We start from the raw sequence: 26,066 nt of genomic DNA on the forward strand, positions 1-26,066 counted from the left end.
AATAATCAAACTCAGGGCTGAAATCAATCAATTGGAAACAAATAAAACAATTCAAAGAATCAATGAAACCAAGAGCTGGTTCTTTGAGAAAATCAACAAGATCGACAAACCCTTAGCCAAGCTAACTAAAAGGCAGAGAGACACCACCCAAATCAACAAAATCAGAAATGAAAAGGGGGATATAACTGCAGACACTGAGGAAATCCAAACAATCATTAGGACTTACTTCAAAAGTCTATATGCCACAAAATTTGAAAATCTAAATGAAATGGACAATTTTCTTGATCGATTTGACTTACCAAAGCTGAATCAGGACCAGGTAAATCAACTAAATAGTCCTATATCCCCCAAAGAAATAGAAGCGGTCATCAAAAGTCTCCCATCCAAAAAAAGCCCAGGACCAGATGGCTTCAGCACAGAATTCTACCAGACCTTCAAAGAAGAGCTAACACCAATTCTCTTCAAACTATTCCACAAAATAGATAGAGAAAGAACATTACCAAACTCATTCTATGAAGCCACAGTCACCTTGGTACCTAAACCTCACAAAGACTCAACAAAGAAAGAAGATTTCAGGCCAATCTCCCTTATGAACATTGATGCAGAAATACTTAATAAAATACTTGCAAACCGAATCCAAGAACACATTAAAGATATTATCCACTATGACCAAGTAGGCTTCATCCCAGGTATACAGGGGTGGTTCAATATACGGAAATCCATCAATGTGATCTACCGTATTAACAAACTGAAAGAAAAAAACCACATGATAATCTCCCTAGATGCTGAAAAAAGCATTTGACAAAATCCAACATCCATTCATGTTTAAAGTATTGGAGAAATCAGGAATACAAGGCACATATCTAAACATAGTAAAGGCGATATACAGCAAGCTTATAGCCAACATCAAACTCAATGAAGAGAAACTTAAAGCAATCCCACTAAAATCAGGGACAAGACAAGGCTGCCCACTCTCTCCATATCTCTTCAACATAGTTCTGGAAGTCCTTGCTAGAGCAATAAGACAGTTGAAGGAGATCAAGGGGATACAAATTGGAAAGGAAGAAGTCAAATTATCACTATTTGCAGATGATATGATAGTATACGTGAGTGACCCCAAAAACTCTATCAGGGAACTCCTACAGCTGATAAACACCTTCAGCTGTAGGAGTTGGATAAATGGCCGGATAAAAAATTAACTCAAAAAAATCAGTAGCCCTCCTAGATACAAAAGACAAAAGGGCTGAGAAAGAAATTAGGGAAACAACACCCTTCACAATAGCCACAAATGACATAAGGTACCTCGGAGTAACCCTAACCAAGGAAGTCAAAGACTTGTATGAAAAAAATTTCAAATCTCTGAAGAAAGAATTAGAAGAAGATATGAGAAGATGGAAAGATCTCCCATGCTCATGGCTTGGCAAGATTAACATAGTAAAAATGGCCATCTTACCAAAAGCAATCTACAGATTCAATGCAATGCCCATCAAATTACCAACACAATTCTTTACAGACCTGAAAAGAAAAATTCTCAACTTCATATGGAATAAAAAGAAACCCAGAATTGCTAAAACAATCCTCTACAATAAAAGATCTTCTGGAGGTATCTCCATCCCTGATCTTAAGTTGTACTATAGAGCAACAGTTTTAAAAACTACATGGTACTGGCATGGAGAAAACTTCCTGAACAGAACACCAGCAGCACAGGCTCTAAGAGCAACAATCAATAAATGGGACCTCATGAAACTGAAAAGCTTCTGCAAAGCAAAGGACACCGTCATCAAAACAAAGCAACCGCCTACAGATTGCGAAAGAATCTTCACCAACCCTTTATCTGACAGAGGGCTAATATCCAGTATATATAAAGAACTACAGAAGCTGAAAAGCAGCAAACCAAGTAATCCACTTAAAAAATGGGGAACAGAGCTAAACAAAGAATTCTCTGTAGAGGAATACCGAATGGCAGAGAAGCACTTAAAGAAATGCTCAACCTCACTAGCCATTAGGGAAATGCAAATCAAAACAACTCTGAGATTTCACCTTACACCCATGAGAATGGCCAAGATCAAAAACTCAAATGACAACACATGCTGGAGAGGTTGTGGAGAAAGGGGAACCCTTCTCCACTGCTGATGGGAATGTCAACTTGTACAACCACTCTGGAAATCAATCTGGCGCTTTCTCAGACAACTAGGAATAGCGCTTCCTCAAGATCCAGCCATACCACTACTGGGCATATATCCAAAAGAGGCTCAAGTACACAAAAAGGACATTTGCTCAACCATGTATGTAGCAGCTTTATTTGTAATAGCCAGAAGCTGGAAACAACCCAGATGCCCCTCAACTGAAGAATGGATGCAGAAATTGTGGTACATCTACACAATTGAATATTACTCAGCAATGAAAAATAAGGAAATCATGAAATTTGCAGGTAAATGGTGGGATCTGGAAAGGATCATCCTGAGTGAGTTGTCCCAGAAGCAAAAAGACACACATGGTATATACTCACTCATATAGACATACAACTTAGGACAAACCCACTAAAACCTGTGCATCTAAAGAAACTAAGCAAGAGAGAGGACCCTAACTAAAATGTCCAATCCCCATCCGGAAAGGCAAAGAGGATGGACATCAGAAGAAGAAGAAAACAGGAAACAACCTAGGAACCTACCACAGAGGGCCTCTGAAAGCCTCTGCCCTACAGACTATCAATGAAGATGCTGAGCTTGATGGGCAACTGTTGGGCAGAGGGAAGGGAATTTTATGTAAGAACTGGGAAATAGTAAGAGCTGGAGAGGACAGTGTCTCCACAAGGAGAGCAACAGAACCAGAAAATTTGAACACAGGGAACTTCCCAGAGACTCATACTCCAACCAAGGACTATTCATAGAGATAACCCAGAACCCCTGCACAGATGTAGCCCAGGACAGTTCAGAGTCCAATTGGGTTGCATAGTAATGTGAAGAGGAACTACCTCTGACATAATCTGATTGGCGTGCTCTTTGATCACCTCCCCCTGGGGGTGAGCAACCTTACCAGGCCATAGTAGAGGACAATGCAGCCCCTTTAATGTGAACTGATAGACTAAAATCAGAAAGGAGAGGAGAACCTCCCCTATCAGTGGACTTGGGGAGTGGCATGCATGCAGAGGGAGGAGGGAGGGTGGGATAGGGAGGGGAGGAGGGAGGGGCTTATGGGGGGATGCAGAATGAATAAAGTGTAATTGATGAAAAATTAAAAAAAAAGAAAAAAAAGATTGCTCTCTGTAAGTTTGTAAGAAATTTAAAATACATTGTTTAAGGAAGTCTGTATTTTGTCAAAGGATAGATATGAGTTCATTGTATAACTCTGAGTCCATTATCTTTATCATACTTCAGAAATTACTGAAAATTTTCAATGCTAAAATATTGTCATTAAAAAAAGGACACAAAATTGGGTGAGAAGGACAAATTGTGTGAATCTGAGAAAAGTTGGGGAATGGGGTTTAAATATGCATAAAACATGTATGAAATTCTCAAAGATCTAAAAAATATTTTATGGTACTTGAAAAACCTGCAATGTGTATCATAGAATAAACATAAGATTCAAATGGTCACATTGAGAAAAATAGCAGCAAAGTGACGAGTATTATTCATGGAAAAAAATAAATGGGCTAACTGAATAAAATTGTTTTTTCTTTTCCATAATTTTATTTTTCTTATTAGTTACATTTTGTTAATTCTGTATCCCAGCTGTATCCCTCATTCCCTCCCCAATCCCACCCTTCCTCCCTCATCTCCACCGTGCCCCTTTCCAAGTCCACTAGTAGGGGAGGACCTCCTCCCCTTTCATATGACTCCCTTTCAAGACTGGCTGAAAAGTCCTCCTCTGTGGCCTAACAGTTCTGCTCCTCCCTTGGGACGTGGGGAGGTCAAAGAGCCAGTCATTGAGTCCTGTTAGTAATAGTCCTTGTTCCCCTTACTATGGGAAACCAATTGATTACTGAGCTATCACGGGTCACATCCAAGCAGAGGTTCTAGGTTTTATCCTCTCATGGACTTTGGTTGAGTGTCCATCTCAGAAAAGACCCTGTGCCCAGATACGTTTGGTCCTTGTGGAGCTCATATCCTTTCCACATCAAACTCCCCTTCTTTCATATAATTCTCTGCACTCTGCGGAAGGTTTGGTTGTGAGTCTTAGTATCTATTTTGGAACACTGCTAGGTAGAGTCTTTCAGATGCTTTCTGCGGTATACTCCTGCCATACGTTCAATGCATATCCCATTTGTCTTTCTAAATGAGGATAGATCATCATACCCCGTGTCTGCTTTCTTGATTATCTTCTTTAGGTGTATAGATTTCATTATGTTTATCCTATCTTTTAGGTCTATAGAAGCAAGTATATTCCATGTTTGTCTTTCTCCTTCTGGGATACTTCACTCAGAATGATCTTTTCTAGATCCCACCATTTGCCTGCAAATTTCATGATTTCCTCCTTTTTGATTGCCGAGTAGTATTCCATTGTGTAAAAATACCACAGTTTCTGTATCCATTCCTCCGTTGATGAACATCTGGGTTGTTTCCAGGTTCTGGCTATTACAAATAAAGCTGCTACAAACATGGTTGAGCAAATGTCCTTATTGTGTACTTGAGCAAATTTTGGGTATATGCCTAGCAGTGGTATAGCTGGGTCTTGAGGAAGCGCTATTCCTAATTGTCTGAGAAAGCGCCAGATTGACTTCCAAAGTGGTTGTACCAGTTTACATTCCCACCAGCAATGGAGGAGGGTTCCCCTTTCTCCACAACCTCTCCAACATGTGTTGTCATTTTTGTCTGCGGCCATACCACCCGGAACGTGCCCGATCTCATCTGAATAAATTTTTTTTTATCACAGAGAAAAGCAATATATGCATGGGCTAATAATGTCTAAATGAAAGAGTTACTTACATACTGCAATATTTTTTTATTCAATACAGAACAAATGCAAATGCAAATCAATTTTCACAATGTGAAAGAACTATGCAGAATCAATTAAAGAAACTTTTAAAGAAAGTGGATTATATAGGTAATAAATTGGAATATTAAATACGTGGAAATATAAATGCTGCTGCAGATATAAAATTGTAATTTGGCAATGAAGAATTTTTGATTCCCTAATATTGAATTTCTTTGTGCAAATACCAATCCTTTTTGTTAGTTTTAATATTTTCTAAGAACTGAATATATTGTCGAAAGAAATAACATTTCAAAGTTTATATATATAAATTTTTCAAAATTTCTGTAATGAATTTTATTCCCATAAAAACTGTGAAGGTAATGTATACACCATGAGTTTCAATAAAGTATAAAGTAAAAGAAAAACTAGAAAAAATATCTTATGGCCATTTTTTAAATAAGTACCTTCTTGATTATGAATTATACTATGAGTATTTCAATCTTTAAATTATTTACTTTCTTAGTGTATGTGTGTGTATGAGTGTGTGCATGTGCATGTTTATGTGTGCATGCTACAGCACAAGTTGTATGTAGAGGTTAGATTAAAAAACTTGTAAAAGTTCTTTTTCCCCTTCAACATGTGTATCCTAGGGTGCAAACTCATGTTAACAGGCTTGCTGGAGAATGCTTTTATTCACTACCCACCTCAATGGCCTATATTTTAACTTTTTTTTCAATGCAGTTTATTCAGGAACCTTGAACAATCCTCGGACCCTGGGGAAAGCCAGCCCACAGCTTAAATAGCCTCTGGGTAGCCAACCCCAGCGTGCCACGTGGGCAATGCAGATAGGTCCACATACATGGAAGCAAGCCAGATCCTCAGCCTTAGCCAAATGTGGAGTTGTTTGTGACAGAGAGCACTCACCATCGGGAAGGTGGAAGGCGGAAACCAGCTCCATCTTTAAGGCACAGCATTCCGCAGTTCTCTACAGTTACCCCTTTTTGTTTTAGACGCATCAGGCAAGAGTAGAGGTCTGATCTCTGATATTAGAAATAAATTGGGACTTTGTACCGATGTTCATTTAGGTGTCATCCACCCAAAGAGCATCAGACCCGTTTAATACCTTTTTCTCAGAGGCTACAAACATGGTTGAGCAAATGCATCAACCCGCATGCAATCAGACATGCTCTTCTCTGGGTCTACAGCGGCTGACCCTGAGTGCAGTGCTTAGCCTCACATCCTGAGCGTAACATTTTAGCTTTTTATGATAGCCAACCATGCTTGTGGAGAATGTCCTGCTTCAATGGCTGTAAAGGCCTGAATGGTCATGGCTGCATTACGCTGTTGTGAGACTCTAATCTTGCATATATACCACAGGCAAACCTTCTACTCCCTCTACTCTGGCCTAGTGCTTTACTCCTTATAATACATTATAAAGAAATAGAAATGGAAGACCCAAAATCAGAGATAAAAAGTTCACCGAGTTCACTGGATTCCACTTAATTTTTTTTTCTAAATTTCTATTTTCTCAATTCAACAACAAAACAATAATAATAACAATAACTCATTCATGGAGTTGTATCAAATTAGACATATCTATGAGAATTGAGTTTCTGATCTGGCTTACCTTTGTTCTCTCTCGAAAAGGCCTAACTCTAGTAAACAGAATACTTTTGTTTTTTGTTTTATTTCCTTTTTTAATTAAAATTTTATTTTTTACATTAATTACATTTTATTAACTCTGTATCCCAGCTGTATCCCACTGCCTTATTCCCTCCTAGTCCCACCCTCCATCCCTCATCTCTTCCTATGCCTCTACCCAAGTACATTGATAGGGGATGTCCTCCTCCCCTTCCCTCTGACCCTGGTCTATCAGGTCTCATCAGGACTGGCAGCAATGTCCTCCTCTGTGGCCTGGCAAGGCTGCTCACCCCATCAGGGGAAGGTGATCAAAGAACAAGCCACTGAATTAATGTCAGAGACAGTCCCTGTTTTTGATTTTTTGAGACAAGGTTTATCTGTGTAGCTTTGGATATCCTGCATTAGCTTTGTAGACAGGTTAGCCTTGAACTCATAGAGATTCACATGCTGCTGACTCCCCAAGTGCTGAAATTATAAGCATGTACCACCGTGCCCAACTACCTTCTTTTCTTACAAATATAATTCTCATCTTCCTTACCTTATATGTTTGTGTGTGTCCACGTGCCATATGTGTAGGTCTGTGAGCAAATGTGTGACTGTATACATCTATGTATGTGTACGTGGACATCAGATTTCCACATTAGGCTTTTTTTTTTCTTCAGTCACTCTCCATATTATTCCATGAGACAAGGTCTTCAATTGAAGTGTGTGTTCATATATTTGGTTAGCCTGGCTTGTCACCAATGTCCTGGATAATGACTGTTTCTACCTCCCCAGTTTCAAGATCACAGGTGTGTGTTGCTATACGAGGCTTTTATATGGGTGCTGGATTTTCAACTCAGTTTCTGCTTCTTGAATAGGGTTATTGACTGAGCCATTTTTACAACCCATATTTTTTCCATTTTGAACTTTGGTATTCTCCTCATCTCTTAGTTTAGTGGCAGTGATTAGAGATGCATGAAAACATTTTCTTAATAAACTACATCATCACTTAAAAAGAAGATGCTGATACAAATTATTAAAACAAATACAAAGAGATAATCACCCAATTGTGGTGAGATGTTAATAGTTATTATTGACTTCAACTAACAGATTTTTGTTAAGATGATATTTATTATATTGCCATAAAATTGACTATTATCATTTAAAAACTTTATTATTCTAGAAATATTCATCATTCTTGAGAGATGGTGTTTTTATTTTTTAATTCAATTTGTTATAATTTATTCACTCTACATCCAGATTGTAATCCCCTCCCTGTCTCCCCCTACTGCCACACTTCCTCCCACTTAATTTCTCAGAAAGGGAGAGCTGTCTTCCCCTACCATCTGGCCCCACCTTATCAAGCCTCATTAGGACTGTTTGCAACCTCTTCTTCTGTGGCATGGTGATGGTGCCCTTACCAGGGGGAAGTGATCAAAGATGGAAAACAGAGTCCATGTGAGAGACAGCCCCTGCTACCCTTAATAGGTAACCTGCATGGAGGATTGAGTTGCCTATTGTCTACATCTGAGCAAGGGGTCAAGGTCCTCCTCATGCATGGTCCTTGATTGGTGCATCAGTATCTGCAGGCCCCCATGGGCCCAGATTTGTTGCTCTGTTATTCTTTTTGAGGAGTTCCTCTCCACTTTGGGCCCTTCTATATCCCCACTCCTTCCTAAGATTACCTCTACCCTGGCCAAAGTTTAGCTGTGAGGCTTAGCATCTACCTCAATAGCCTACTGTGTCTTTCAGTGGTCGTTTATGGTAAGCTCCCATCCTGTTCTTTCTCTTCAACTGTTTCCAGAGTTTCTTCTATTTGCTCTTCTAAATAAGAATTAAGCATCCTTTCTAGCGTTCTCTGTGTTATTTAGCTTTAGGTCTGTGGATTGTGGTATGGTTATCCTCTATTGCTATCTGCTTATATGTGAGTATATTCCATGAGGATCTTTCTGTTTCTTGGCTACCTTACTCAAGATGATCTTTTCTAGTTCCATCCATTTGCCTGCAAATTTCATGATTTCCCTGTTTATTTAACAGCTGAGTAGTATTCCATTGTGTAAATGTACCACAATTTCCATATCCATTCTTCATTTGAGGAACATTTAGGTTGTTTCCAGATTCTATCTATTATTAATAAAGCTGCTTAAGCTGCTTTAAACATACTTGAGCAAATGTCCTTCCTGTCCTTCCTTTTGAATATATGCCCAGGAATGGTATAGCTGGGTCATGAGGTAGCAGTATTCCCAGTTGTTTGAGAAAGTATCAGACTGATTTCCAAAGTGCTTGTACATGTTTTTTTTTTTTTTTTTTTTTTTGGAAAATGAACCCCTGACCTCACATGGGGTAAGCATGCATATAATACTGAGCTATGTTAATGGCCTAAATTTTAGATTTTTACAAAGATTTATTATTTTTTAAGTTTCTTTCTATTGTTAGTATATTGGTGGGATTGAGATACGGAAGAATTCTCTTTACACACTGAAATAAACTTGCAAATAAACAATTGTTGAAATCATCGTTTTCATGAATAATTGTAATACTTTAAAGTCTTCTACAAATTTATTTGACTAATACACCCCTATTTTACTGGTATCATTTGGACCAATGACATTTTTAAAATCAGAATAAATCTATATACAAAATATCTTTTAAATGCATTCATACACAGAATGACAGAATGTAAGAAAATAATCCTGTACCGTGTGTATCCTTCAGAGAGTTAAAATGGAAGGCAGCATTTTCATAGAAGTAGCTATCCCAGCCATGGTCAATTACAAGATTCTTGGGTTTTTCTTTATCTATTTCAGAAACAAAGAAATAGTACACTTCAGTGTCATACTCAATAAGATAAAATTCTATGAAAATTAAACCTTTTTCAAAGCTAGATGAATATGTTTCAAAATATGTTTTGACATTAAGTGTTATATCTGAAGAACACACTCAACATTATAATTAGTTTTCTATATAACATTAAAATATTTTAAAATCCATTCACAAATGAGTGATGTTTTAATTTTAAGTACTCAAATACGAGACATGGAAAATCTATTCATCTAAAATGTATTATAGCACTTAATGTATTCAGTTGTGTGTATAATTTATGCAACATTAATTATAAAATTAAACCCAGTAGAAAATTTCATATATTAATCATCTATAACATAGGATAAATGTGTTTATTGGTAAAACTTCAATATATACATATTTGGAAGAGAATGCTGAAAAATATTTAATCACAGAAGTAAATGAATCAAAATTATTTGTAGTTCATTATGTAAATATTAGTGTTTTAAAGGTGCAATATTATTGCAAATTGCTGAAAAAGCTTATGATAAGGCCTTTACTAGAACTAATGAATCAGAATAACTTGAGTGTATAAAATAAAAAGTTATAAATACTAAGGTATCTAAACAATTAACTAAAGACAGTTAAAATGACTGTAAGAAGCAGAGCCTTAGGTTATTCATCTAAAAGTAGATATAACAATTATCCTATTTTTCCTTTATAGTGTTTCATAGTGTTAGCTTTTGATGAGGAAATCAAAGATAGGTAATAAAATTAACCTGATATATCAAAGGTCTTTTTGATGCTACAATTTTCCAATCATGAATCTTAAATCCTGTAATACTTTTTTTTAATTATTCAAATATATAAAATTTGAATGTCTGATTTCAGGAGTGATTTGGAAGGTATAGAGAGTCTTCTTATATTTTGTTTTATGTGTAAGGTCATGTTTTTCCTGATTAGCAAATTGTAGTGACTGTTGTAATATTTAACATATTTATTTAACTTTGAATGTGTCTTGGGTATGTTTCTGAGGGTCTCCAGAAACATCATTTTTCATTTTCATCATCATGCATTAGTGTGATATTATACTATGTTAATTGTCGCGCACATTTTTACTTATGTATTGTTTCTTATAAACTATTGACGTCTGAAGCAGAGACTAATTTATATTAAATTCTCATTTTGCACTTAAATTTAGATAAAGAAGATTGCATAATCTCTAGATTATAGCACTTTCAGTAGAAAAATAATTTAAAATGCTAATTTGTACATATCAGTTATTGCTTCCCCATTTACACTGCATTTCAGATACATAATTATACTAAAATTCCACAGGCAGAATGCAATAGAAAATCAGAGATGCTGTATCTGTGAGACAATTTTGAAACGTGTATCCAATAGTTTTCAGGGCACAAAAGATGCATGTTAACAGATAACTATATTTAACTTCTGTGCTATCAACATCCTTGCAAAAATGGAAATACTGATTTATGAAGGAATAACACTACCAATTAAAGGAAACACTGATATTACATAGCTCATAAATGAGCAGGTCTGAAATTTATAACAGGAACAAGGGAACCAACAAGTATTTGACATGTGTCCTTAAACTAGTAGTACGTGTATCTTAGGCCTTGCCCTGATTTCTGATGTTTAACTCCTACTCTTATATCTCAGCATGGTTACTCTTCATTTCTTTACTTTATACCAAAGCAAGGTAGAAATTTGGGAGAAAGAGTGAGTATGAGGCAAAAATTACTGATAAAAGATGATTGTTTCAACACCGACCATTGAGCAGACATATATGTTTCAGTTGAAGACCCTGTTCTATTTATGCACTGTATAGCCTTGAATAATTTCTTTTAAAATTCATTTTTTATTTTATGTTCACTGGTGTTTTGTATGCATGTGTGTCTGTGTGAGGGTATCACAATCCCTGGAACTGGAGTTACAGAAAGGTGTGAGCTGCCATGTGGGTGCTGAGGTTTGAGCAGAGGTTCTTGAACGAGTAGAAAGTGCTCCTAATCACTGAGCCTTCTAAGACTGAGGTTCTACAAATGAAAAGCATACAGTTAACTTTAACAGTTGTCTGCAAAATTGAACATAACCATGAATTCACATAGCTTAAGTTTGAAGTGTACTGCGTTTATAACAAACAGCAAATTCCTAGGTCATTCTAAAATTTTTCACAAATGCTTAGGTCTCAAAATACTCATTAATGATCTGCATTAGAATTTTCTTCTAATCCTAAGAGTATTTAGGCAGTTTCCTCTGTAGCTACCTTTGGAAATTAGCATACAATAATATATGCACAGACCCTTGAATCATTCATTTTTTTTACAGCTTGCCTTACATAATTATAAATTGCAAGATCTCTTTTAAAGGCCTATTTTCATCATTTTTTCTCTGTTATTACTGTGCAATTCCTTGCTTAGAAGCATCTTTTCATAAACTGTATGATCTAGAAATTAAAATGAAGTTGGGAGCTAGAGTATAACCTTAAAATTTTATAGTTTCTAGAGAATTATATTTTCACAACAATCAAAATACTATAAAATTATGGTATACTCCCATGTACATTTATGTCTTCCTCTGATTCTACACTCTTAAGTGAATCACATAGTACATAAACAATAAAAAGATGAATCTGAAGTATTATTGAGAGGGAGACTTGCTGAGAAAAAAGGGCTTGGTGAGACTGGGAGTAGTGTTGAGAGTGGATAATGAAGGGGTAGAAATGGCCAAAATACATTTTAAACTAGTATGAAATTGAAAATGAATAAAAAAGGATTTTTTTAACCACAAGAACATGATCAATATCCAGGGATGAGATATAGCACTCTCAAGTCACCTGTTCAGGGTATGTATAATACCCTTCAGAAGTAGCCAGTTTACAGAGAAATATACAAAGTGATAGTGCAATCAACCAGTAGTTTTTTTTAAGGCTTCTTCTTGATATAAACTAGTGAAAGTCTCCAACACATCATGATGAATATCCCTATTTTATCTAAAGTTATGAGTATGTGAAATACCCAGAGAGTAAAGTTCAATAAAATTTGTAGCATGACTGGGAGAAAGTGTAGCTTATTTTGAATACAGAGATTTGGGACTCTTCTGTTTTTTAATTAATTAATTTTTAATTTAGCCCAAATTTTATTTAATTATGACTATTAACATAAATTCAGAGAAAGTATATATTCAGAAATTTAATTTATTTCTCTAAAGCATTTTAATGACTACACAGCTTTAAAAACTTGCTCTTTTTTATTTTAAGTTTGATGTCTTTATATTAATTACAGTTTATTCACTTTGTATCCCAGCTGTAGTCCCCTACCTCACCCCCTCCCAATCCCACCCTCATTCCCTCTTCTCATCACATGCCCCTCCCAAGTCCACTGATAAGGGAGGTCCTTCTTCTCTTCCTTCTGATCCTATCTAATCAGGTCTCATCAGAACTGGTTGCTTTGTCATGCTCTGTGGCCTGGTAAGGCTGTTCTCCCCCTCAGGGTATAGATATAGGAATAAGGAGAAAACAGGGAATAGAACAGGAACCTACCACAGAAGGCTCTTGACAGACACTATCTACCCTGCAAGGTATCAAAGTAGATGCTGAGACTCATAGCCAAACTTTGGGCAGAGTGCAGGAAATCTTATGAAAGAAGGGGGAGCTAGAAAGACCTGGAGGGGACAAAAGCTCCACAAGGAGAGCAACAGAATAAAAAATCTGGACACAGGGGTCTTTTCTGAGACTGATACTTCAACCAGAGACTCCTTTGGTTTAATTAATAAGTAGACTTCAGTGTTCTCAGAGAAAAGAATGCTTTTAAGTCTATTCACTAACTCTTTAGCATTTCCTCAGTTAAGCTTTTTGTTTTGGATATTTAGGTGACTTGCAAGGAATTATGTTTGTTAAGAAGCTATGTACAATGTTCCTCAGGGACGTTCCTTTGTAAACTTAGATTTTTTTCCTTCTCCTTCATTTAATGACTCTGAATGGCTCTTTGAACACAAACAAATTGCTAGCCCCCACCCCTGTCTTTTGAGCTTCTCTGTTTTCAAATTGAATATAATGAGTACCTTACAGGTTTGTTGTTCTAAAGTTTCCCTGGAAATGATTACCATGGAAGTAGTTTTGAGGAGTGACAGGTGAGGAGTTCAGAAGCCAGACACAAAATCAAAGTATGTCTATAACTGGCATACTATCACATGAGTCAAGGTTACAGAGAATTATGATTCAAAGTACATGGGAAACTGTAGATATATATTGAGCACACAATGCAGAAGAATATGTGGACTGTGATATTTATCCACTATTCCCTGGCATCCAAAGATTGACTCAGTGGCACTTCCAGCTTATCCTGGCTAAGCAGAAAAAGCTCTTATAGTCAGCGGAAACACTCAGACAAATTCCAAGTGATTGGCAATTGAATGAGAATCCAATTTAATACCAGCTTAATAGTTTCTGTCTTAAGATAAGTTAAAGAAAGTAGAGATGAAGTGCTTAGTAAAAATCAGACACAACTTACAGCTGAATAACTGATGATGACTGTGTATCACCTAGTCTACACATAACTGTATATCAACCACTCAATTTCAAGTGAACAAAATATATTAACTAAAAATATTTTAAAGTTAGGTTCACATACTCATGTGCAAATTTTAGAAGACAACAAGAATTTGTACTTTAGTGAAAGGCAAAGGCACTCAAGAATTGTGCCCATGTGAATAGTACAAATATTGTCCTTAGGCAATTTTGTGTGTTTGTATGTATGTAGTTATTTTTTGTCCTACTCAGAGCAGTTGAGTATGTTAAAAATGTTTTCAATTTCTGAGCCAAATAGTATAGCCATGATGATTTTAAACATAGAACAGTTTTAATTTTGGCATAGCTAAATACAGATCTGGCACATAAAAATGTCATGGACTTTTCCACAATAACAGGTTTCAACTTCCTGGAACTGAGCTTCTCAACTGTAATCTATTCACTTAATCTGTAAAATCAAATTTATGAATGCATGAAGCACAGATTCTCTTTTGAAAATTCCTAATGTATGTGGGATATTGAAGCATGCTTTCCATGATGAATAGGTCCTACATTGAAGCTTATAGCTTGGTGTGCTTAACCTGGAGAATCTGCAGAATCCAAAAAATTAGAAAGAGGCCATTGGTGGTAGTGGCAGGCAGGGAAGGGAAGTTCTTAAGGGGGAAGTAGAGTAGAAAACAGGCAATATGAAAATGTAGAGGAATAACTGGTGTGGAAAATTTTAAGCAGGAAGGATAGGAGAAGTGAGAAGAATTTGTTAGAAGAATACCTACTATATTATAAATCTCTATCTATCTATCTATCTATCTATCTATCTATCTATCTATCTATCTATCTATCCATCCAGATTTTTAAACAAAAATCCAGTGCCATGTGTGAGAAACTTTGAGTTATTGATCAGGGAGATTCCATGACCCCTAAAACAGTGCCATTAGAAGTTCTACAAACTTTCACATAATAAGAACTGGAATATTTGAGAAATATCACAAGAATCTTATATAGCAACTAACTCATGTGGATTTAAAAATGAGGTCAGAAGACTTTTAATTGGTACATAGATTCTGGATTCACTAATCGAGAGGTGTGTTTCAGCAATCATACTTTACTTCTTAGTTTTATGTGTTCAATTTTATGAAATGTCTTTATTCTATAATAAAAATATGGAGATCTACAAAATGTAAGAAAAACAACCTACTTGTTAATATGAGATCAATGGAAACATCTTCACGAGTCGGATTTTTGAAATTTATCATGACAGATGCTTTAAGGCCAAGGACTGTGGTTACCCTTTGTACAGCTAGAGGCCTGGGAAGCAGTCCTACTCCAAACAGGCGGAATTTCCATTCTTTAAACTGTTTTTAAAGAGAAATAACCGTAACCGAAAATATAATTGATTTTCAAGATTTATATAACTTTCCATTGTTCTGTTCAATGTTTTTCATTGTATATGTACTGAGTCAAGCAATGACATTTTCTTGTGAGTATATACTTTGAGAATATTACCCTGTATAATTTGCTACTATAACCTTTCTTATACCCCATTTCCTTTCATTGTTCTTATTTATTTCCCTAGATAGTTTTGATTCTAATTTCATATCATATGTACATATATGCTTTTATTTAATATAGATTCTAGGAACCACAAATAAGAGAAAACATGTAATATTTGCTTTTGAGACAAACTGAGTATACTCAGTTTTATTATCTATAGTTGAATTTTTATATAATGTAACTTTAATACTTATAGCTTAAAATATGTCTCTGTCTCTCTCGCCCTTCTCCTCTTTCTCCCCCCATCCTTCTGTGTGTCATGTTTTGTATCCATCCTTTCCTGTGCTGGCTAGTTTTAAAGCAAGCTAGAGTTATTGGAAAGGAAGGAGCCTCAAATGAGATAAAATAATGTCATAAGATCAGGCTATAGGCAAACTTGTGGAGGCATCCTCTTATTTCATTATAGATATGGGAGGGCCCAGCCCATTGTGAGTGGTGTTACCCTAAGCTGGTGGTCTTGGGTTCTGTAAGAAAGCAGAATGAGCAAACAATGAGGAGCAAGCCAGTAAGCAGTACTGCTGCATGGCCTCTACCTCTTGCCCCCCATATCTCTCCATGTTCCTAACAGGTTTTTCTTCCTATCCTGACTGCTTACAATGATTAACAGTAATGCAGAAGTTGCTTTGGTAATGGGGTTTCATCATAGAATGTCTAAACAGATCTGAAAATAAGAAACTCAGATAGCCAAGAAACATTTAAAAGACATGTTCAAAATCCTTTAGCTATCAAAGAAATGTAAATCAAACTATTTTGAGACTTCCTCTTACACAGCTCAGAATAGCTAGGATCAGTAACAAATGACTACTCATGTTGGAAAGGATATGGAGAAAAAGAAACACTCATCCATTGTTGGTTGACTGCAAAGTCATGCACCCACTATAGAAATCAAAGTGGCAGTTCCTCAGAGAGATGAGAAACCATCTACCGTAAGATTCACCTATAGTATTTGATTTAAGACCTTTGTGTCATTATTTCTCTATCTAGCTTTTGTCTCAATGATCTGTCCCTTACTGAGAGTGGGATGTTGATGTCTCCCCCTATTAAGGTGATGGGATTGATATGTGATTTAACCTTTAATAATGTTTCTTTGATAAATGCAGGAGCCCTTGTGTTTTGGACATAGATGTTCAAGATTGTGATGTCCTCCTGGTGGATTTTTTCCTTTGATGAGAATGAAGTGTCCCTCTCCATCTCTTTTGATTAATTTTGGTTGAAAGTCTATTTTATTAGACACTAGGATGAGTAGTGTCCAGCTTGCTTCTTGTGTCCATTTGCTTGAAAAACCTCTTTCTAGCCCTTTACTCTGAAGTAATATCTGTCTTTGTTGCAGAAGTGTGTTTCTTAAATGCATCTGAATACTTGATCCTGTTTCCACAACCATTCTGTTAGTTGGTGTCTTTTCATTGGACAGTTGAGACCATTGATGTTGAAAGATAGTAGTGACCAATGATTGTTAGCTCCTTTTATTGTGGAGCTGGTGGTGATTGTGTCTGCATGCTTGTTTTCTTTTGCTGTTGTTGCTGTTGCTGTTGTTGTCTTGGTATCTTTATCTTGTGTTTTCTTGGGTTAGCTGATCTTGTTGGGCTGGAGTTTTTATTCTAGTCTCTTCTGTAGGGCTCAGTTGCTGTGTATATATTGCATAAATTTAGTTATATAATGGAGGATTTTGCTTTTTCCATCAATGTTGATTGAAAGTTTTGCTGAGTATAATAGTCTGGGTTGGCATCTGTGGTCTCTTAGTGTCTGCCTGATATTCGCCCAGGCCCTTCTTGTTTCCATAGTCTCTGTTAAGAAATCTGATGTGATTCTGATAGGACTACCATTATATGTTACTTGGCATTTTTCCTTTGTCCCTTTTAATATTTTTCATAGAACAACAATCAATAAATAGGACCTCATGAAACTGAAAAGCTTCTGTAAAGCAAAGGACACTGTCAACAGAACAAAATCCTAGCTTACAGACTGGGAAAAGATTTTCATCAACCCTACTTACATCTGACAGAGGACTAATATGCAGAATATATAAAGAACTCAAGAAGTTAAACACAACCAACCAAGTAATCTAATTAAAAATGGGGTATAGAGCAAAACAAAAACAAAAACAAAACCTTAAAGAAATGCTCAGTGTACTAAGTTATCAGGTATACAAAAATCAAAAGGACCCTGAGAATCCATCTTATACCCATCAGAATGGCTAAGTTAAAATACTCAAGGGATGCCCCATGCAGGAGAGGTTGTGGAGAAAGGGTAACCTTCCTCCATTGCTGGTGGGAATGTAAACTTGTACAACCACTTTGAAAATCAATCTGGTGTGTGTTCTCAAAAAACAAGGAATAGTGCTACCTCATGGCCCAGCTATACCATTCCTGAAAGATGCTCATCTCTACAACAAGGACGATTGCCCAATTATGTTTATAGCAGCTTTATTCATAATAGTCAGAATCTGGAAACAACCTAGATGTCCCTCAACTGAAGAATGGATGCATAAGTTGACATACATTTATACCATGGAAGACTACTAAGCTATTAAAAACAAGGAAATCATGAAATTTGCATGCAAGTGGATGGAACTAGGAAAGATCATCCTGAGTGAGGTATCCCAGAAGCAGACAGACACACATGGTATACTCACTTATAAGTAGCTATTAGTCATATAATAAAGGATAAACATGCTAAGATCTGCAGACCTAACAAGCTAAATGACAAGAAATATCCTATGAAATATACTTAATTTTCACTCAGAAGGTAAAACAGGGTAGACACTGGAAGTGGTAGAACAGAGGAGACAGAACTGGAGCCTACCACAGCTGTTCTCTGAAAGACTCCAACTAGCAGTGGTTTGAAGTAGATGCAGAGTCATAGCCAAACTTTGGAAAGATTGCAGGGAGTCTTATGGAAGAAGGGGAATATAAAAGCACCAGGTGAGGGCAGGAGCCACACTAGGAGACCAACAAAGTAAAAAAATAAAAATAAATAAAGCAGGGCCGAGAGCAAAGTACAGAGATTGATGCATTAATCAAATAACATACATACAGTGGAACTAGACTCCTGCTCAGATGTAGACCATAGACAGTTCTGTCTTCATGTGGGTTGCCTAGTAAGAGGATAAGAGACATTCTCTGACATGAACTAGGTTACCTGCTTCTTGATCATTTCTCCCTGGTGGGACAACCCAGCCAGTCCACAGAGGAAGAGGATCCAGGCAGTCCTGATGAGACCTGATAGGCTAGGGTCACGCAGTAGGGGAGGAGTACTTTCCTTATCAGTGGTCAAGGGAAGAGTGATTTAGGAGGAAGAAGGAGGGAGGGTGGGACTGGGAGGAGGTGCAGGAGGGTGCTACAATAAGGATGCAAAGTGAATAAACAATAATAACAACAACAGTAATAATAATAATAAAAATATTCACCTATATAACTCTTGGTCATATATTCAAAGAATGATTTATCCTGTCAGAGATATGCTTGCTCCAAACATTTTCATTGTGGCTTTATATGTAATAGCCAGAAATTAAAAAAAAAAATTGAGATGTGCCTCAAAAGTTGAATGGATAAAGAAAATATAGTACATTTACTAAATGAAATATTACTTAGCTGTTAATAAATAAAATTTTCAGCTGGGTATGTTGGAGTATGCCTGTAATCACAGCACTCAATGAGGCAGATGCAGGATCTCTGTGAGTTTGAGGCCAACCTGGTCTACAAAGCAAGTCCAGGATAGTAAGGCTATACAGAGCAGAGAAACCCTGCTTGAAAAAACAAAATAAATAAATGAATGAATACATAAACAAATAAAAATTGTCAAACTTCTAAGTAGATTTGTGAAAATAAAAAACATCTTTCTGAGTGCGGTAACCAAGACCCCCAAAAGACAAATATGTGTATTTATTCACTTATATGTGGATTTAACTGTTAGGTCAATGATAATTAAGCAGCAATCTGTAGATTCTTAGGTTACATATATAGTAAAGAACTATGGGTGGTATGATGAAGTTTCTGATTGATCTCAACCAGAAAAGGAAAATAGTACGAATAGATTGTTATAAACAAATGGGGGTATTGGAAAAAAGATGTAACATGCAAAGAGGAATGTAAGAAGAGAAATAAGGAAGAGATGGCTAAAATTACTGAGCATTAGAGGTGTATCCTAATAATGTGGAAGCTTTCTAAACTATATTCGTATATAAAGGCCATCTAAATGAAATTGCCAAATAATTGGGGAGACGAAGCCTCAAGAGGCCATTTCTTGTCACCAAATGAAGCTTCCAATAGCAAGACTGGGTTACTTCTATTTGAGTTGTTGGTGAAAATGGTCCCATGAGAATCTCTGAACATCCCTGGCTATTGCTAAGACTATAAGTTGTGCTCCACAAATGATGGCAAGGAAGGTCCCATTGTTAGACAACTCCTATATAACTCATTGAAAGTGAAGAAGTTGGGGTTTTGCCTACATAGAGCCTTCAAACTTACATGTTAGTATCTTTGTTACAGTAAGGTGTTCTACAGGGTACCAAAGAGAAATGTAAACACAAACCTATCCACAAACTATTTGATCTACAATGGTGCCTTGCTTGTAAGACATACTTCTGTTCTAAACCAACCAACCAACCAACCAACAAAACAAAATACTATGACAATAAAATGACTCATACAATTGTGTATGAATAAAATAAATGAGGAGCAGTTAGAAAACCAAAATAACAGATTTGAAAACTGAGAAATAAAATTTAAAATATAGACCAAAGAAAAGTTGACCATATTTTCTGTTGACAATTTTTGCCCTTATTAGTGTTGTGGCAAGTTAACTTTTCCTAGAGATTCTGGTAGCATGATTAATTCAAGATATTTAGAGCTGATATTGGAATTTGGGGACTCTGCCAACTAGAGTGCAAGTCAGACTTTTAGGGCACAGGCTGTTCATATGAATGTAAACTAGAAGTAAATGAAAGATAATACACCATATCCTTTTCTCTTTGTTCAGGTTACTTTTTGGAAATAGTTAAATTTGGTTTGACTAGTACTGCTCTCATTTTAGATTAATTAGCTACTCAGTTTTGCATGTCAATCACATCCAGAAAGGAATATAAATTTGTATGAAATTTTCCATAACAGTGAAGAGTTATTTCAAAATTTTAGGCTTCAAAATACATTATAAAAGCTTACTTTGAAATTTGTTCTTTAGATCTTGAGTACACATAATATGCGCCATTTATAAAAATTAAAATTTTATGAACTACTTTTACTTGCAAAAAATGTCAATGTGGTGAATTAAACAAAAAGATGTGAATCATTCGGGGATAACAACAACAAAAAAGGCACAGAGTTTAGAAAGAAACATTGGAAAAGTTAAAAGTTCTGGTCTCAGTAGCTGAAGAGATGAATTACTGGTTCAAATTTAACCATTGAGGAACAAAGTTTTTCTGCAAGTAGAGAGTGGGTAGTCAGAGTTATTGAAATCAAGACCAGTGTTGAGCTGATTTAGGAAATGTTAAAACATGTATTCTGTTATGTTCGGTTTTGTTTTCCTTTATTTCACACTTGAGAGAGAACTAATTGCTCAATTATTAGATTTAAAGACCACAACATATCTTATTTAGCTGTTTACAGATTGCTAATATATACTACTCTATTTTCAAACATTTAATGATTTGCAATGAAAGTGTTGTACTTGCAGATGATACTAAGGGCATGAATTCCACTTATCTACACACTTTTTATTTTGAAACTAATTAAATCAGCTTCATCTGAGAACATAACTAATCATACCTGACTACAGTAGAAGTTAATGCAAGCTTCATGTCCCTTTCTCCCAAGTCCTGATGGATGAAAGTAAACAGGCAGCTCTATGGTAGAATGAGGTAGGAGGACCAACTGAAAATTCAGAAAAGAAAATCAAAAGCAAAACAGAATAAATACGTTTGTTGAGGTTGAATTTTTATGTGATATGTCGACAAAAGGCTAGTGTGCAAACAGTAGATTTTAGGAGGGCACACATTATTTGATTTTGTATAGCTGCTCTTCAAATATTAATTATAGGGATGTGAAGAACACTGTTTGCTATGTTAGTTCTCAGACCATATTCTTTCTCCAGATAATGATCAAGCAGATTTACTCATATTACTATGTCAGGATTAATCTTAAGAGTTGATTTAAGCAAGGTGGTAGCTCCAACCATGCAGGGAATCTGAACAGCAGCTCAGCAGTGAGAGCAGGGTGACTGGCAGGCCATACTGTGAACCTCCAAACACTGGCATCTGTGTTTTTCAGGTGAGTGGGGAATCCATGGGGACACTTGAAAGTCCATCTTCAGGCCACTCTGCTAATACTGGGAAAAATTCCCAGGCTCTTGCCTGGCACTGCCTCAGTCTTAGGCTACCCAATCAATCCCACTATCTGCTGATACATTCCTGAGACCGGTTGCAGCTGCAGCTCTCTAGGCTCTGACCATGCAGCCCTAGGCCACTTGTCCAAACTCATCATCTGTGGATATATTTCTGGAACTGGGAGCAGCTGCACAAGTGGGGGAAGGGAGGAAGGCTCCTACCCTGCAGCCATAAACCATCTGTCAGAACCCATTGGGACCAGCAGCATTAGCAACTGGCTCCACTCTGATCTCTCAGCCTTAGGCCAACCATCAGAACCCACCATCAGTGGGTACTTACCTGGGACCTGCAGCATACACACGGGGCTCCTACCCTACAGCCTTCGGCCATCCACCCACCCAAAACCACCATCTGTGGATACCTTCCAAGACAAGGCAGCTGAGGGGCACTCACGGTTCTGGCCCTGCAGCTTTGGCCCCCCATTGCCCAAGGCCACTTTCTGGGGATATCTTCCTGGTACCAGACCCAGGCAGCTCTTACCATGGGCACTCACTCTCACTGAATATGGAGTGAGTATCTTCCTTTGCTGTGGGTGAGACTCCAAACTTAGGCGCCCACTCTCACAGTCCTGTGAACACCTTCTGGGCCCTAGAGGCTCCTATTCCCAAAACCGGTGTACCACACTCTACATCCTGTGGACAACTTCCTGGTCACAGTGGTTAGTGGTGTTTACTCTCACCAACCAGTGGAGGGGATACATTCTGGCAGTGTAGGGGAGGCTTGGCTACAGTCTGCTTACTCCCAACCTGCCTGGTTCTCCCAGGTCAAAATCAGCTAGCACAGCACAGAGAGTGAACACAGCAGAGCTGTGCTAAGCTTGGGTTCCAGGTTCAGTTCCCAACCATCTAAGGGAAGTCTGCCTGTTGGACACTGTAACAACTACAGGCAAAGAGATCTGCCTACAAGTGCCCCAGCAGCCTGGTTCACACAGACCGGAATTAGGCAGCTCAGCACTGCCAGAGAACCCAGTGGATCTGAGCTAGGCACCTGACCCACATTCCATTGTCCTCTTACTCAAGGAAGTTATTGGGGCATTGGTGCAGCTCTAGGTTCAGAGGTCTTTCTGCTTGCTCCCCAGAAGCTTAGCTCACCTGGGTCAGAAACAACACTGCCAGCAGAGCCACTGAAACCAGCAAATCTGTACCAGTGCACCAGCAGATCTTCCTTCTTAAGAAAGCCTGTGGGAGCAACTCTAGACCCAGAGAACTTTCCAACTTTGCCCCAGCTACGTGGGTCATAAACAGTGAGCAAGCATAGACTGTGAATCCAGTGGAGACTACTCCAGATTCAAGAGACAAGTGGATCCAGTGTGAAGTGCAGGCTCCAAGAATAATCAGTCAAGTCTTAGACAACCAGATGGCTAGAGGCCAGTATAAGAATACACACAAGAAAAACCAGGACATCCTGGCTTCAGCAGAATCTACTAAAATCAATGGATATGCTACTGAAGATTAAACAAAATAAATTATTTTAAATCTATTATTATGAAGTTATTTGAGGTACATAAACAGGAAATGAAAAAAAAGAGGTTATCATGGACAGACAGGGATCCACATTGAAACAGATGAAGGAAATAGTGCAAGATATGAAATCAGAATTAGAATCGATAAAGAAAACACAAGCAGAGTAAACCCTGGAGCTGAATAACTTAGAGAAAATATCAGGAACCACAAAGATAAGCATCACCAATAGAATACAAGAGATGGAACAGAAAATCTCTGGCACTGAAGATACAATTAAAGAAACTGACATATCTCACAAAGAAAGAATAAAATCAGAAAAGTTATAAATAGAAAACATCCAAGAAATCAAGAACACCATTAAAAGACGAAACCTAAGAATAATAGGAATAAACAAAAAGAAGATTCCAGGCTCCATGGCCCAGAAAATATTTTTGAAAAGATCATGGAAGAAAATTTCCCCAATCTTAAGAAAGAGACGCCCATAAACAAGAGGCCAACAGAACACCAACTAGACCAGAAAAGAAACTCCACCTGCCACATAATAATCAAAACACTAAATCTACAGAACAAAGAAAAATATTAAAAGCAGCAAGGGGGAAAGGGCAAGTAACATATAAACGGAAACTTATCAAAATCACACCAGATTTCTCAACAGAAACTATGAAAGCCAGAAGGGACTGGACAGACAGCTATCATGCAGTTATCACAGATACCAACCCAGACTACTATATCGAGCAAAACTTTCAATAAACATAGATGGAGAAAACAAAATACTTTATGACATAACTAAACTTGAACAACATATATGGAGCAGGCCAGCCTGACAGAAGATATTAGAAGGAAAACTTCAAACCAACAAAATAAACTACACCCAAGAAAACACAGGATAAAGATACCATCCCATCAACGAAAGCAAGAGAAAACAAACACACAAACATACAATCACTACCAACTCCACAATAAAAGGAACTAACAATCATTGGTGACTAATATCTATTAACATCAATGGTCTAAACTCTCCAATAAAAAGATGCGGACTAACAGATTCGTTGCAGAAACAGGATCCAACCTACTGCTGCATTCAAGAAACACACCTCTGCAAGAAAGGTAGTCACTACCTCAGAGTAAAGGGCTGGAAAAAAAAAGTTTTCCAGGCAAACAGACACAAGAAGCTAGATGGAGAAGCCATTCTAATATCTAATAAAGTAGATTTTCAATCAAAATTAATCACAGGTGATGGAGAGGGACACTTCATTCTCATCAAAGAAAAAAATTACCAGGAGGACATCACACTCCTGAATATCTATGCACCAAACACAAGGGCTCCTGCATTTGTCAAAGAAACATTATTAAAGCTTAAATCACACTTTGATTCCATCACCTTAATAGGGGTAAAGCTCAACACCCCACAATCGCCAAAGAATAGATCATTGACACAGACACTAAACAGAGAACTAATGACACTTAAAGCGGTCTTAAATCAAGATTGGAAGATGGCAGCAGCTAGTGTGCAGATTGGCTGAAGGACAGAGGACCTGCAATGCCGAAATTGGTGAGTGAAGGGGCTGATCAACCCAGAACAGAGTTATCTAGACTTCCAAGAAGAAAGAGACTAATGAGTCCATCTAGAATCAGGTCAAGGCAGACTTCTCCAGGAGGAGACACCCCGGGAGGTGATCCTCAGGCACTTCCCCGCACCCACCACCCTACTCCCTCTTTGGAGGAGGCAGGAGGCTTCCAGCAGAATCTGCCACAGACCACACTCTCTGTACCCCAGCCCCAGCAAGAGCTGCAGCTTCCACCAAAAACAACAACAACAACAACAACAAAAAAAAAAACAAACCAAAAAACAAACAAACAAACAAACAACAACAAAAAAAAAACTAGATTTGTGGCTGAGAAAACCCAATCCCTTTGGGCACTCCTCTGAGAACAAGAATGTCGCCATAACCCTGCCCCAGCAGAGCGGAAGGACAGAGAGGCGCATAGCAGCTTCACAGCAACCGGACCCAACTGATGCTGGCTGTTCCTAGCAAACAAACTTCATCTCAGGATCTGGGACAGTGGTCATTCAACATGTCCTGAGACTCTCACGGGTCCAGTGCAAAAAGGTCTAGCACCAAGTCCTAGCACCAGCAGACCCCCGGCCCCTAGCTTCTCACCCTAGCTCAGGATGGAGACTGAGAAGTCTCAACCCCTCCTGGCACTCCCCTGAGAGCATAAGATTGCCCTAGCAGAGAGGAAGGTCAGAGGGGAAGGACAGAGAAGCGGTCTGCCACAGGCCACAACACCCCCTCTCCAGCTCACCCAGTGGCCCCTGGCAGAGAAATCTGAATTCTGGATCTGAGGACACTCAACCCTACGTGGTACTCTCCCGGAACCAGCAAACATAGGTTCTACCACCAGGCTGCTTCTGGCAGAGAGATCTGGGACCAGGATCTGGGATTGAGGATACTCAACTCAACTCTTTCCCGTGCTAACCTGGGACCAGCCAACATAACCCTTCCCTGGAGGAGGAGAAGGACAGAGAGGCTGCACACAGGGCAGGTGGACACCGAGTCCTGCTGCTACAGTGCCACAGAGCTGACTGTTAGCCTACCCACACATTTGCCCCAATAGGATCAAATCGGAGAGTAGAGAGCAAGGGGAATCCCTGTCCATTCCAACTGGTCCTGCAAGGGAGTGAGTGAGCCTTCTACAGAGAGTTTGCCCCAGAACCAGGGCCTCTCTATGCAAGCAACCAGAGAAGATCCCTGGCACCCACACCCCTAGTGAGGGTATATTAATGATTCTTGGGATAGCGACC

General features: G+C 37.9%; 1 protein-coding gene across 1 annotated transcript in view; it reads right to left on the reverse strand.

The window, feature by feature from the left end:
• The window catches only part of LOC110542726 (cilia and flagella-associated protein 47-like), a 554,711-nt gene that overhangs the window by 112,831 nt on the left and 415,814 nt on the right, over positions 1-26,066 (reverse strand). Inside the window, exons 56-58 of the mRNA XM_060375216.1 lie at positions 21,181-21,285; positions 15,063-15,219; positions 9,237-9,335 (exon numbers count right to left, since the gene is read on the reverse strand). Coding sequence (XP_060231199.1) covers positions 9,237-9,335; positions 15,063-15,219; positions 21,181-21,285 — 361 coding nt within the window. The remainder of the gene's footprint in view (positions 1-9,236; positions 9,336-15,062; positions 15,220-21,180; positions 21,286-26,066) is intronic.

The sequence above is a fragment of the Meriones unguiculatus genome, chromosome X (assembly GCF_030254825.1).
Source record: "Meriones unguiculatus strain TT.TT164.6M chromosome X, Bangor_MerUng_6.1, whole genome shotgun sequence".
Classification (NCBI taxonomy): Eukaryota; Metazoa; Chordata; class Mammalia; order Rodentia; family Muridae; genus Meriones; species Meriones unguiculatus.